Consider the following 13,323-nt stretch of genomic DNA (forward strand, 5'->3'; position numbering starts at 1 on the left):
CTCAGCCTAAATGATTAAATTTGGCAAAGTTTTAAGACAGTAAAGAGACACTTTTAAAAGGGGAAGTTTTTGATGACCTTAATGCTATGCACTGCAGCTTGTGGTGTCTGTAATAGGTTATTTCCAGAGCATCCCAGTGTCTTCCAGTAGTGCATTAAGCAATGGAAGTAACATCTGTCACAAGGTTCATTTTCCCTCTCATCTCTTCCCTGGAGGGAAATTCTCTCATTTCTTAACCCCTGCTGGACCCCTACTCAATAACATTCATTACCTCAAGAGAAAAAGTAAAAGTCTATCAAAAAGAAAAAGAAAAATAAAAGAGAGATAATACATCTAAGATTCTCGTCTGCTTTGGTGACATTTTTAGCCTTTTTTGCCAAGAAAAACAGTAATTTCTTTTAGATTTCTTTACATGATATTTAAGCATTGGAAAGACAAATTAAAATTACTGAGCTATTTTTCCTTCACCCATGATTATAGAGAAATAGATCAGCAAAATGGAACAAGAACATCTGCCTGGGATTATTTATTATACAGTAAGGCATTTAGTTTTTGTTCACTTTACCAGGAACAGTGTCCCTGTTATGGCTGGTTAGCTATCTGTGTCCTAAGAGCTTTCGGGAAAGGATTAAACTGTCGTTTGTTTTATTTCCCTTCTTGAAATAACTATCCTAACAGGGCTGAGGCAAGACTTGGATATTGCTGGACGTGGTACCTTAAGGTGGCATGAAAAGGAGTAACTGGATTTTCCCTGGAGCTGAAGCAAAGCGTTTGGTTTTGTTCTTTTTACTCCTTACACTCAGTAACATGCCTTATCGCTACGAAAGTGCTCCGACTGGAAATTGCACACATTAGGCAACCTCTACGCCATGCTTAGGCACAAATGGAATTATCTCTGGAATGGAATTATTTATTTTAAATCCGATTCATTCATTACATTTATCCAATATGGTTTGGGTTTAAGCATGAAGGAAGACATATGCCACGTCCTCCAGGCGGTAAGGGTTTACCATCCCTCAGCCATTGATTCGCAGCCCCACACACAGAAGATCACCCCATTCTCACAAGGACGACTGCGGCATGTGGCATCCCTTCCCCACCTACAATTCCACGAGTGGGTCTAAAGACTTCTAGCACTTCTTCCCTGGAAAGGAGGAGGAAAATAAGCTGCCTCATTCTGAGAAAGATAATCTGTGCCCTCAGTAAGAGCAAACATGTGGGAAAACTATTTGCTAGAAGAATGTACCTTGCGGCTATTGCCAAAGGTTTTGATGGGTGGCTCTGCACTTTGGATAGCTTTATGGCTGCACAGTGGAAATTGCTCATAATGAATGATAACATCTACATTTCTCTAACACTTCTTGTCCAGAAATGAAAAGCACTTTTCGAAGAAACGGCCAGTTTTTGACTGCCTGATGCTAGCAGCTCCTCATGCCACACTTCCACAGACCAAATTTTTTGGAACAACTTGGTAGCCAAAACTCTCTGGCAGTTGCTACGCTTTAAGTGACAACTGAGCTCTCTAAAAAATGTGACCAACACAGCACTTAATCGCTGAAGTGCACCTGCCCTGGGGTGGAAGGACACACCTCGGAGCCAGGACCAGCCCCCTACTGAACCTCACAGGGACGGTTCAGCCATGGAGGGCGAGCCCTGCTCTTAAAACACAATATTTATAGGGATCAAATAATGGCTTTTCACAAGGTCTTGGCTTCAAGGACCATCCATAATACTGCAGTGAATTCCATTATCACCTTTAATAGAGAGAAAGAACTGATCTGTCTTGAGTGAGTGGGAGTTAAAGAGACAGGTATCAGCCATCAACTAGAGCTCCGGAGGCTGCTCCGTTCTGACACAGAAGGTAGCAGTATTGCAGAAGAACTAAAATGCTGACATATATAGGACATTAAACATTTATAATAGTTACAATAAGAAGAAACCAATAAATAATATCCATTCTTCCCTAAAAGACAAGTCTGCCAGTGCGAGAATGGTGAAGGCAGGAGTGCGTGCTCACACAGGTGCAGTGGGACAGGGAAGACGCGTGCAGGAGGGAGGAGGCACATCCCTGTGAAACCTGTGGGACAACTCCGCAGTCTGCTATAAGGCACGGCAGCTCCTATAGCTCTGCTGGCGCTCTCTTCTCGGCCTGCAAAGCTGGCATGGCCGTGGTTGGAGGACAGAGTGCAAGATCAGCCTAACTCACCCTCAAGCAATTAAAAATAATAGTTGTTTTTTTTTTTTTTTTACACCCTGCCCCCAGTCTTTACCTTCCCTGACATCCCACTACCATACTGCCAGCAGGGAATCCAGACATAAAAACTGAACTGAGATTTGGAGTCACAGTACAGACTGAAATTCGCAGTTATACAGAAAAACATTTGGCTCTCTGCTTTGAACTGAGCACACCTCTTTTTAGAGAGGATTGGGTTTTTCAAGTGATTAGAGCAAGACCTGGGACTATGAAGGAGTTAAAATCACTTCCTTTTCAATTGCTACTCTGCAGCCTTTTCCTCTGACTTTGAGAAAAGCTTTGAGCTTTCTCTATCCACAGAATTCTAAAATAGACTTTATTTTACTAGGGAAACAAGACAATTCCTAGTATTCTTGCAATGACGTGTGCTCAGGGGAAGCTCAGAGAAGATGAAACCTCTTTCTGAGAAGCACCTGGCTTAACATTGGCAGGGCCAACATCAGAATTTGATTTCTTTTGCTGACTTTTGCAGCAGGGAGTCCATTCGTCTGCTTCTCTCCTGTCCTTCTAGGAATGTGCTTAGACACACTTGTGGGAGTTTTGGGCTTTTAAATCTGTGCCTGAAATGTCCCAACAGTTCCCTAACTTGTTTATTCCTACCAGGTCCTTAACCTCAGTTTTCTTGGGAAATCCTAGTACAGAACACATCTAAGAACTAAAGAGGTTCCAACCCCCCGAAAACCGAATATCCTCCAAATGATTGGGATTTTTAGATTTACAATTCTTGTGTTTAGGCTGAAATTACAAGCTAATAACAACAAGCACGTCATAAAGTCTGGATGAAAGGTTTTGACCATAGTTTTGATCACGGGGAAAGTACACAGTGCTTCTGAGGTCATACAGGAAAGAAAGAGCTGAAAACAGCACAGGAGAAAACGTGTTTTTCTCTCCAAAATGCAAGCAAAACAGTAACACATCTCAATTATAGCAAGAAACTTATTTTCTGCACAAAATACAATTTGCTCTTTTCAACAGGCTCCAGCTGTGGTAGGCTGAGTAAAGGTGTAACACATGAAGGTAAATATGGCTTATATTTTAGGAATTTCCATGATTTTTATGGATTAGATTGATGAGAAATGCATTTGCACACTTTGAACTGCGAGTAGCATTTTTGTTGTGGAATATCCTCTGAATAATTTCTTTGCCAAAAGTATGGCTATCTATTCATTAGAAATGGAAAGTCACTCTGGAAGACCCAAGCTTCTAAATTAATGGTATATCAATAAATAAAGGTGGTATAAATTCAACATGCTGATTCTCCAATTCATCATCCTCTAAGCTAAAACATATCATTCCTCTCTAATTTCAATTCCCAGGCATGCCATCCTCTTAATCTTAATTATAAATGGTCTGCCACTTATCAAATAATTCTCTGTGTACTCCACAATCCTTATCCTTAATTGCACAAATATTTTATTTTTGGAACAACATGGTTCAGCAACAAGCTTCATTTTTCTTTTCATGGCTCAGTCTCTATTAAAGCAAAGCGTTTATAAAAGCTCTGGGCGCATGGAGAGAAAATTAGTTGCTCCTCCGTGGCTAACAGTTTTTAGCTAATCACAATGCGGCTCCACATCACTCCGAGCAAAGCAGTGATTAAAACTGAGCCTACAACAAAGCAACATTGTGCACAGCGATGACGCGCTGCAGTCAAAAACGTCTCCCCTCTTGTTATGATTGGTATTCCCCAGATGTTTGACTTTGAGCTCCAGCTTGGCAGGCGAGGCTTTGTGGCTGCGATTCAAGTCCCAGGCTTGAGCAGCTCCAGTGTTTATTCTCATAATTTACACTTTGTGACGGCTTATGGACAGTTATGTACTTGGTTTCAGAGCCACCACTTCAAACCAAGGGCCTGATCCCGCCTGTATGGAGAGTTAGTGGCAAATGCTTCCCAATTCCAGCACTGGCAGGAGGCCCCAAATGACTAAATGGCTTCTCAAAGCAAACAAGCCAATATAAAAGAACAACTTGATTTAAAAACAATTTGAAAATGCCTGAAATCTTACTTACTAGGAAGTCTTCTTCACAGTACACCTTGCCATTGACATTGTAGAACGCTTTTCCTCGTAGTCTTCTCCCTGTTAAAATACGGTACTGTCAGAATTTTGTGTTCCATCCCCAAACCCAGTCGTTCAGGATGCAGAGCGAGAAGCCCACCCTGCTGCGCCTGTCCACATGGCCCATCCCTGGCTCTTCTCCGGAGGATCCATCCAGAGACACGGCTGAGGGTTGGGTTCTGCCTTAACAAATTCCTTATCAACTAAAATTTACTCCTAAGTGCAGGAACCCAGTTCCTGAAAATTTGAAATCTAAGCCCCAAAATTATTATTCTGGAGGGAAACGCTCATTTGCAAATTGAGACAGTTTTCTTAGCAGATGAAATCCCAGCGGGCATACATCCCCTGCAATCAACATCTGCGATGTGTTTGTCTCTGAAGGACCACGCAAGGCATACTGCATATAGATGTTCCTGTCACCTTTAAAAATATTAATAGACGGATCAATGCCACAGCAGCTACCCCCACAGCTGCCTGCAATGCTAAAGCAGTACAAGGCATGCATGATGGACAGAAGGGCAGGAAAATCACACTGAAAACAAGAGATTTCATTTTCGAGTTTGAACATCTGCCATTTCACTAGTGCTTGCGGAACTCTACTGACAGAGCCTGTGATCATCGTTAACCGATGGCTCCTTTTACTGCTAAGAAATGCAGAGTAGACTCCAGAGAGTGCCAACACAAAGGATTAAAACCAGGAATTCAGAAACCACTGAGCCCAACCAGTTTTCAGATACAGCAGATCAGATCAGTCTTACAGCAGAACAGCTCCACTGGAAGCAACACCATTTTATCAGTGTAAAAGCAGAGAGGGAGAAGGGAAACCACACTCACCCTGACTCACTCCCAGTCTGTGCCAGGGTCACGCTGGCCAAAGCTCCCAAACATTTGGGTGCCCCGCAAGCCATTTGCAGCCTTGGCAAGCAGGTGGCACGGTGCCTACGAGGGGCTGCGTACTGGCTGCATTAGCAGCGACACAGAGCAAGGAGGGGGCAAGAGGCTCTGCATTTACAGGTCAACAGACAGCCCCTCCCAGGTCACTGCCAAAGCTTTTACTCCACAGAAGAAGCCTGGACATCTCTCAGCGAGGCAGAGTAGCAGCTCCACCATAAACACGGCCGATCTTTGCGGAGGGTTTGACTCTGAGGGCTGGCGGGCTGAGCCAGCTGGCCAAGCACAGATGGGCAGGAGTGCTCTCCACAGTTTCCATAAACAATGTTGAGGAAAATATGATTAATTTTCAGTGCCTGAAAGTGCCTTTTACATGTTGCCACTGTGATCCGATCCTGGGAAAGTGTGTGGCACAAAGAAGTTGGGATCTGGGCTGATGCTTTTGGGAAATCACGTGCTGCATGTGGTTGTCTGGCGGTTTTACTGTTGTGGCCGAGGGAAATGCTTCTTTTGTGTGCACATTCTTGGGCTGTCGATCTCACAGGCTGCTGTCTCCATACTGCTGGTAGGTGGAGTCAGCTCTTGTTTGTCTTTCTAGATGCCTGGTGGCTTTGGTGGGGACCAGGAGGCTGGTGGTACGGGCAACACACTGAGACTGTTCATCTCCTCTGAGACTCTTCAGTAAAACCGGTCCATCCTACACATCACTGAAGCAAAGCACAGGGCTGGGACGGCAATGAGGGGGTCATGGGGCCTCTCTTGACTGCTGCAGAAGCAACCACCTCTAGCTCTTCCCTCCTGCTTATCCAAGCTGTTTGTAAACCTCTCCAGTGAAAGGTAAAGGAAGAGTAAATGGAAGGGTGGAAAGAAAAGAAGCCATAATGGCTTTTTAAAGGACATGTTGGCTCTTCCAGACCCAGCCTTAATATATGACTTGTTAGATGGTGGAAATGAAGTGGCTGCACTCAGGACAGGGACTTGCCTTGAATGTGTTGATGCAGCAATTCCACCTTGCTCACACAGACATTGCTGGTGCAGAGCTGGAGCATTTGTTTCAGGTGGAGAAGCCCTGGCCATCACCCTCACCACACCCCCATTGTGGTTAGAAGCAGCAGAGATAATTATGGACAAATCCTGAACTCCACTGCTGGAAGGATCTCTGCAGGAAGGGAAGGCCCTAATTTGTGGAGGCATCAGCACCTCCTGCGGCACTGCAGAAGGTGCACGAGGACCCGTACAGCCTGCTTTGTATCCCAGTGTGCAGAGCCTGGAAGTGCTCAGGTTGACAGAAATGTCCCTAATTCCACTCCTGTTGTTTCCTTAGCACAGCATTACCGGAAGAAGCCCATGGAGTCAGAGCTCTCCCAGACTGGGAAGGAGTGGGAAGCCTACAACCCAGAGAAAACGAGGCAAACCCCATGTTTTGGACTGGCTCTCAAAGATGCTTATCAGATGCGTTTGGCAGCTGATTGCCCTGCGACATGAAAAAACCTTGCCCCATCCCAGCAAAGCTGCGAGCTGCCATCTCAGCCACCGCACAACTTGTGAGTCCCTGCCTGTGCTCATAGCACGCTCTGCATGGCCCCCGCCTGCCGAGCACACACTGCGGGCCTGCCCGTCCACACAGTGATGGGGTAAAAACAGCTCTATTTTACATGGCACTCACACAGCAACACTTCAGAAGTGAGGAAAAATACTATTTTCCCCATTTTACAGCTATAAAAAACAAGCCACCTAACAGGGAACCGACTTGCCTAAACTCATAAGGCAGGCAAGCAGCTTGCTCACATGATAATTACAATTATTAGCAATAATTAATAAGATAGGTCTTTTACCTTAGAAGAATTTCATTCAAGGATCATACAATAATTATCACATAAACAAGAAACAGCAAGTTATCATACAAACAGCCATGGCTGCACTATATTGCCTTGTACATACTGCATTTTAGAAATAAAAGCAAGAATGTCCATTCTATTTGCCCTCCAGGAGAGTTTGCTTAATGATGGCATTGAACACAGTCAAACACCAAACTCTGCAAGTGCCTGGGCAACTTGGAATTAAGAGGAAGGTGTGGGCAGTTGCAGCCCAGGGGGCAGAAAGCCCAAGGAGATGCAGGTTGGTACTTCCAAAGCCTCAGGGTTGGGTACCTGCCCCGAGCTCCATGTGCTGGACAAGGTGGTTTCACATCTTGAGGTCCTGGAATAACTTGGGGCCCTGCACAACACCAGCCTGTCCTGTGTAGCTGTAACCTATTATTGTCAATCAGGCAGAGATTACAAGTTAAAAAAAAAAACAATGAAAGCTACTTCAGACAGCTGAGTCAAGCGCCTGGCCAGCTAGACAAGGTAATATCATCCTGCCCACTGGCAGCAGAACCTGCTGCCTGGCTTTCCTTTGAATGATTGAGTATAGCCAAGCCTGAATTACTATTTGCTTTCATAATATGGAAACAAAAAAGTCAAGAGTTTCTGACAAAACTTGATGCAACTTGCCGATAGCTCATTATAATAACAATGGGCGGTTATAATGAGCAGCCTAGTACAGAGTTCACCAGTACGGGCTTTCACACTGTGCTCCCTTCCTCCTTCTGCTGGATACCCACCTTGGCACGTCCGCCCTGTCAGACCAGTTTTCAACAGCAGCGAGGCAGAGGCTTGGTTTCACACCCGGCCAGAGGAGCAGCAGGTCGGCCGGGAACTCGGGGGGACCACAGGACAGGGCAGAAGCCGCCCAGCCTGCACCCACATGCACTAACACCAGCTTTCATAGGGAGGCACTTTTCTCCCTGAGTGCTCCTCAGGGCCTTGTCTTACTGTAGAAAATAAAGCTTATATGCTCACAGTGACAACAGATGCTTGTTGCAAGTGGCTTTTACATTTCTTGACTGGCACCCACACATTTGAGGGGTAGCAAGCACCAGGATAAGGGGATTATTCCACCACCTCCAGTGTGAGGCAGAGACCTTGCAAACGCTCCAGCAGAGTGCAAAGTTTCACGCAGATATTCTGGACATTAATAAAATGCAAGCTAGAAATTACTCCTATCGCAAGGAACGATCACAACTGGTGTTTGCAACCAACATGACAAACATCCAAAAGAAAGGAGGCTTTTGGAGCTTTAAAAATATATATAACAATCAGCTCTAGGTTTTTAGTATCAGTTTTCACATTTAACCAGTGTATGAATCTCTGGTATTGAAATGCGTCTATCAGCTACTTCCTGCAGTTTTCCTCCCCTATGTTTTGCAAACTAGAAGGAACAGGAGAGCTGTTGCTTTAGCAAAAGGACTGAACTCAAAAACTTTGGCTTGTACAAGGCAAAATGACCCGCAGTTGACACATGCTGTCCACAACTATTCTCTCCAGTCTCCACAACACTTCACTGCTTGGTGAAAACACATCAACCAAGAAGCCAAGATGGGGCAAAGCTTTTTCCAATGCTATTTCAAAAGCTGCTCCAGGCCCTCATGGAACAAAATGTGAATCAGACCGGGCTTTACCGTCTTGAGGAGGTGCTCTGAAAGAGCACTGAAAATGTCCTGCCCCATCCACACCAGCACAGAAAGCATCTTCAGAGCCCTCCCTGCCAGCAGTGGGTATTTGCCTAAAGGGAGGTGAGTTTATCAAGTCTCAGCCTTCAGTGGTAGTTCTCTCATCTCACATGGGATGATGCAACCCCACTGGGGGTCTGCCACCCCCTCACCTTTGTAAGACAAGAGAGCGCAGTGTCTCACTGTCACAGCATGGTTATTAGACCTAATTACTGTTTGCACTGTGCTTTGAAGTTGAAAAGTGCCAAGCATTATTATAATATTTTAAGTACTTTGATGATTAAAAACACCCAACTGTTGGGTAATAATCATGATTTACTAGCATTGTAGTGTAAGCAAGTTCATGAGAGAAGCCTGCATTGTCTCAGTGTCTGACGCTACTTAAAAACAAACAGCTCCCCTCTGACATAATGGGAATGCTGCAGCCCCAGCCTCGCCTCTCAGATAACGCCTGGCACATCCCTGAGACTACCAGCAGGCTGAGAAAATACACCAGCATACCTCCTCACCATCACGATCTCTCTTGTGATACCTTGCGATATAGGTGCCCCTTCTCATAACTTCATATGGGAAAGTTTCAGCGCTAGATGGAATAAAGCGTGAGATGACTAATAATGTTATTTCTAAAATTACAGCTGTGTGCAACAACAGGATTGTATTTTAGTACAAAAATGTAATTAAAATGTCCCCGTATGCAGTGCAATCGAACAGTTAAGCAGTTCAGGTATCACTGCTAAAGATAAGAAATTCGTTAAAGCAGAGATAATTAAAAGCCTGCACAGCCCAAGCTATTCCCACAGAGTATTATTCAAGTACCTGCTATTCCTGTTGGCTGGGGACATGCCTGGGTAGGTCTGACCACACACAAGCACAGACCTCAGCTCTGCTGCTGCTTCTCCTGTGGGGACACAGGCCCTCCAGGAGCCCCCGCGCGGGCAGCCAGCGAGGCGCGGGCAGCGGCAGGACCCGGAGGTATGGATGGCTCTGTCTGCCCTGCTTTGGAGGCTTGCTCAAACCCTGGGCACAGCCACGCGCTGCTCCTGCTGGGAAGCGGCACCACACACTCCTGGCTTGTCCCACAGCAGCAATACAAATGCACAGCATCCTTCTTTAACAGGGAAAAATGCATATCACATGGTTTCTTTCATTGGGATTTCTTCCTCTTCTCATTTTATGAATTGTCAGTTTTAAGGCTGAACAGGACACTCGGTGAGAATCTCAGCGCTCTGGAAGCTTTGGTCCATGACTCGCACAGCTTTCTGAGCATGGCAGCCCCTGGCTCTTCATGTCTGAATGACTGAAGAACTGTCCATGTTTTAGATGGGAATGCTAAACATGGACCTAATTGCTTGTTCACTGCTTCAGACACCATCTCTGCAGTGACTGATGTGACACCAGCATGGTTACCAATCTCATGTTAGCACCTCAAGTGACAGTCTCTCAAACGAGTCAGACTAAAGCGACATACAAACATACACGCAGGATTAATATGCAACAACATTTGCTCAAGTATTTTCCAGCTACCATAATAAGGAAGGAAAATTACCATGTATTGCCCCAAAGCCCTGCACAGGTGGATCCAGACACAAGGTGGCCTGGAGCAAGTAAACCTACCAAGTGCCACCGCCCGGCCACATTCTCCATTGCTGCTCAACAGAAACAGAAACTTCACCAGGCCAAACCTGGTAATTTTGTTTTGTAAAAGCTCCTGGCATAGGTCTGGGGCTGCTCTGATCAGAGCCAGTCTGCGGTGTCCATCCATGAGCTGCCCACGCTCCCAAATGCACACAGCACCCAAACACACTTGTACACCCCATGTGCCACCCTCGGGCTGTGGCCCATGGCCAAGCCCGTGCAGGGGCAGCTGGTGCCCAAGTCATCTCCTGTATGGCCTGCGGCCACCATCACGGCAGCACAGGGCACCATGATGGGAACCGCCATCCACAGCCTTAAACTAAACTCTGGCACGGATGCTGTAGCTTTTCTTACAGTGCAAGGAGCGAGCTGCCCTCTGAAGAGTGCCTGTGTGCTCTCCAAGCACACGTTCTAACGACTGAGAAACTGGGACCAACATAATGCAAAAGCTGAAGGGCAAATGAAACATTCAAAACCCAATCTGTTCTCTGCAAACCCCCAGGCCGGACAACTACTATTTCTGAAAAATGGAAGCTAAACTTTTAAGTTGCCAGATGATCCCAGGAGCTGAAACTTCAAGAGCAATACTAAGTTTTATGAACATGGAATAAATCATTGAAAATACTAAGTAATAACAATGCACCTCTGCTACCTCCTCTACCCAGTCACCTCAAAACTGATGCAGAATTTTACCCAGGAGATGTTTTCTTTCACTTGTAGAGGAGGTTCATCTGCCCAGGAATTAAAGATGTGCCAAAAGAAACAAAAGCTTCCAATACTTTTTCTTTGTTGCCCTTTCTCCGTTACTCACATATGAGTCTGGGCCTGCAGTTCTCCATCCCTCCCTCTGACTTATGGCTGCATATCTGCTCAGAGATTTTTCTTTGCACGAGGTTTCTGTCACTCCCACCCACTTGAGAGCAGGAAGCACCAAGGCTGCCTTAGCCCCTGAGTAACTGTTAATGAATTTTTTCTCCTCCATCTCCTACAGAGAGCTCACACAAAGCCACCAAGCAACGTGAGTACAACCTCTTTGTGACGGGGTCCTGCGTTCGAGCTGCAGCTTCTGTGGTGGGTGCTGGGGCAGTGCAGGATCTGGGTGGCAGAAGGGGCTTTGAGGAAGAGGAGGATGAGGAGGGTGGTGCTGCAGCCCCAGCCCCTGGGCTCCCAGAAACCTCCATCCCCCACCGACACTGCCTCATCCCCTCCTCACAATGCTCAACTGCTCAGGCTTTGTGAAAGGAGGAGTGAATTTCTAGGGCTTTCAGGGTTTTTAAGATAGAAAAAAAAAAAAAGAAAAAAATCAATGCCAAATTCCTTTGAATAGAAGATACTGCATGTTGGCAGAAGCCACTTTTCACAGACTCCAGCCGTTTGAAATCTGAAACACTAAAAAGTGGCTACTGTGGATGTGATGTATTCTTCTTTTCAAAGCAATCTGGCACACAATTTTGCTCCCCTGTTTCAGGACCCAATCCTGCATTCCTTTCACGCTCAGACTCCCATTGACTTTAAGGAATGCAGGATTGGATCCTAAATGTGTGCTCTACTCACACAATAGCTCCTCATGGTTACAATCTATTGAGAAAGGCACACTTTAAAAACCATTTGGAATTGCAGGCTCATCCACCAGGCCAGAATGCCTGTAAAGATCTTCCATTATTTCAGGAAAAATGCTCCAGTGTGTGAATTACACACACACACTTTCGTGGTTTCAAGCTGCAGGCACAGCTTAACTTGAGATGCATCAAAATATTTTGAGCATTGGTGTGATGGCTCATAAAGGAATCCAGTGTAATTTTAGGTTTTGGGGGAAAAACAAACCAAACCAAACCCGAAATGAAACAAAAAAACACATGCACAAAAAACCCCAAACCCACCACACACACACACAAAAACAAACTCTGGGGAAAGAAAAAAGAAAAGCCACCAAAGCAAACGTAGAAGCAGCTGAATCTTTAGGACGGTTTTTCAGAGAACTTTTGTAAAAGCCTCTAAAAGACTTGCATCAGCTAAGACAAAACAGAGCCTTGCACTGCTAGTTTTGAGGATGCTGTATATTGAGTTACGAGGCTATTACCATGCAAATCTCAAATGTACAAGCTTTTTACTTGGCCATAAACACAAAACAGTATACATTGTCCTTTCAGAAGAAAAGGTTTGCTGCTAAAATAGCAGAAGCCCTACGTAAATAACCAACATTCTTTCTGCCTGAGGTCACTGACTTGGCCTATTCAATTCCGGGCTAGTCTGGGATTTGACAATCTAAGCAGGGGAGAGGCCCTTTCCTTTTTTTCAAAAGAATGCTGGGATTTTATTTGAAATTTAAACTCTTGCAAACAAAAGGTGGCATCGTATGCTAGAGGCCTATGAAGGTGGAGTACAGGATGTGTATTGTTTTCTCCCTTTACATAGATTCTTTCAGGAAAGAGTATTCAGAGTCTGTGAACAAATTCTAATAAAATATTATCATCAGGTAGGCAGACACAGCGAGATATGAACGAAAACTTAGGAGGTCAGGAGATTCACTTTTTAAAACTATTGATGCAGGGAAAGCACAAATTTAAAAAAAAATATAGAAATTATAATTTAAACCAAATTATTTTTAAAATCTAAATTGAAAATTCCTCTATAGTTTAAGTTCCTATAATAATTCATATTTGTACATCAAAAAAGAGCTTTTCAGTGCAAATTAACTATGGCTACAAAGTCAGTATTCATTCCCATTCTCTATCTCTGGCTGATCTGTCCTGGTGAGGCAGACGGCCGTTAACTGTTTTTCCTCCCGATTCCTGTTGCCCAGCTCTCCCTTGGAGTCTCACAAAAGCACACCCTCGTATAATACAATTATCATTTCCACTCCTGGGCTGTTGTCCAGGCCCTGCACTGCTCTGTGTCCGGGGCCACCTCTCCAGCAGGTGCCAGCTCCTGCC

At 45.0% G+C, this 13,323-nt stretch overlaps 1 protein-coding gene across 1 annotated transcript in view; it reads right to left on the minus strand.

The window, feature by feature from the left end:
• WTIP (WT1 interacting protein) overlaps nucleotides 1-13,323 on the minus strand; it is a 78,605-nt gene that overhangs the window by 16,828 nt on the left and 48,454 nt on the right. Inside the window, exon 3 of the mRNA XM_065848476.2 lies at nucleotides 4,265-4,332. Within this exon, the coding sequence (XP_065704548.1) occupies nucleotides 4,265-4,332 (68 nt within the window). The remainder of the gene's footprint in view (nucleotides 1-4,264; nucleotides 4,333-13,323) is intronic.

The sequence above is a fragment of the Patagioenas fasciata genome, chromosome 13, assembly GCF_037038585.1.
Source record: "Patagioenas fasciata isolate bPatFas1 chromosome 13, bPatFas1.hap1, whole genome shotgun sequence".
NCBI classification, from domain to species: domain Eukaryota; kingdom Metazoa; phylum Chordata; class Aves; order Columbiformes; family Columbidae; genus Patagioenas; species Patagioenas fasciata.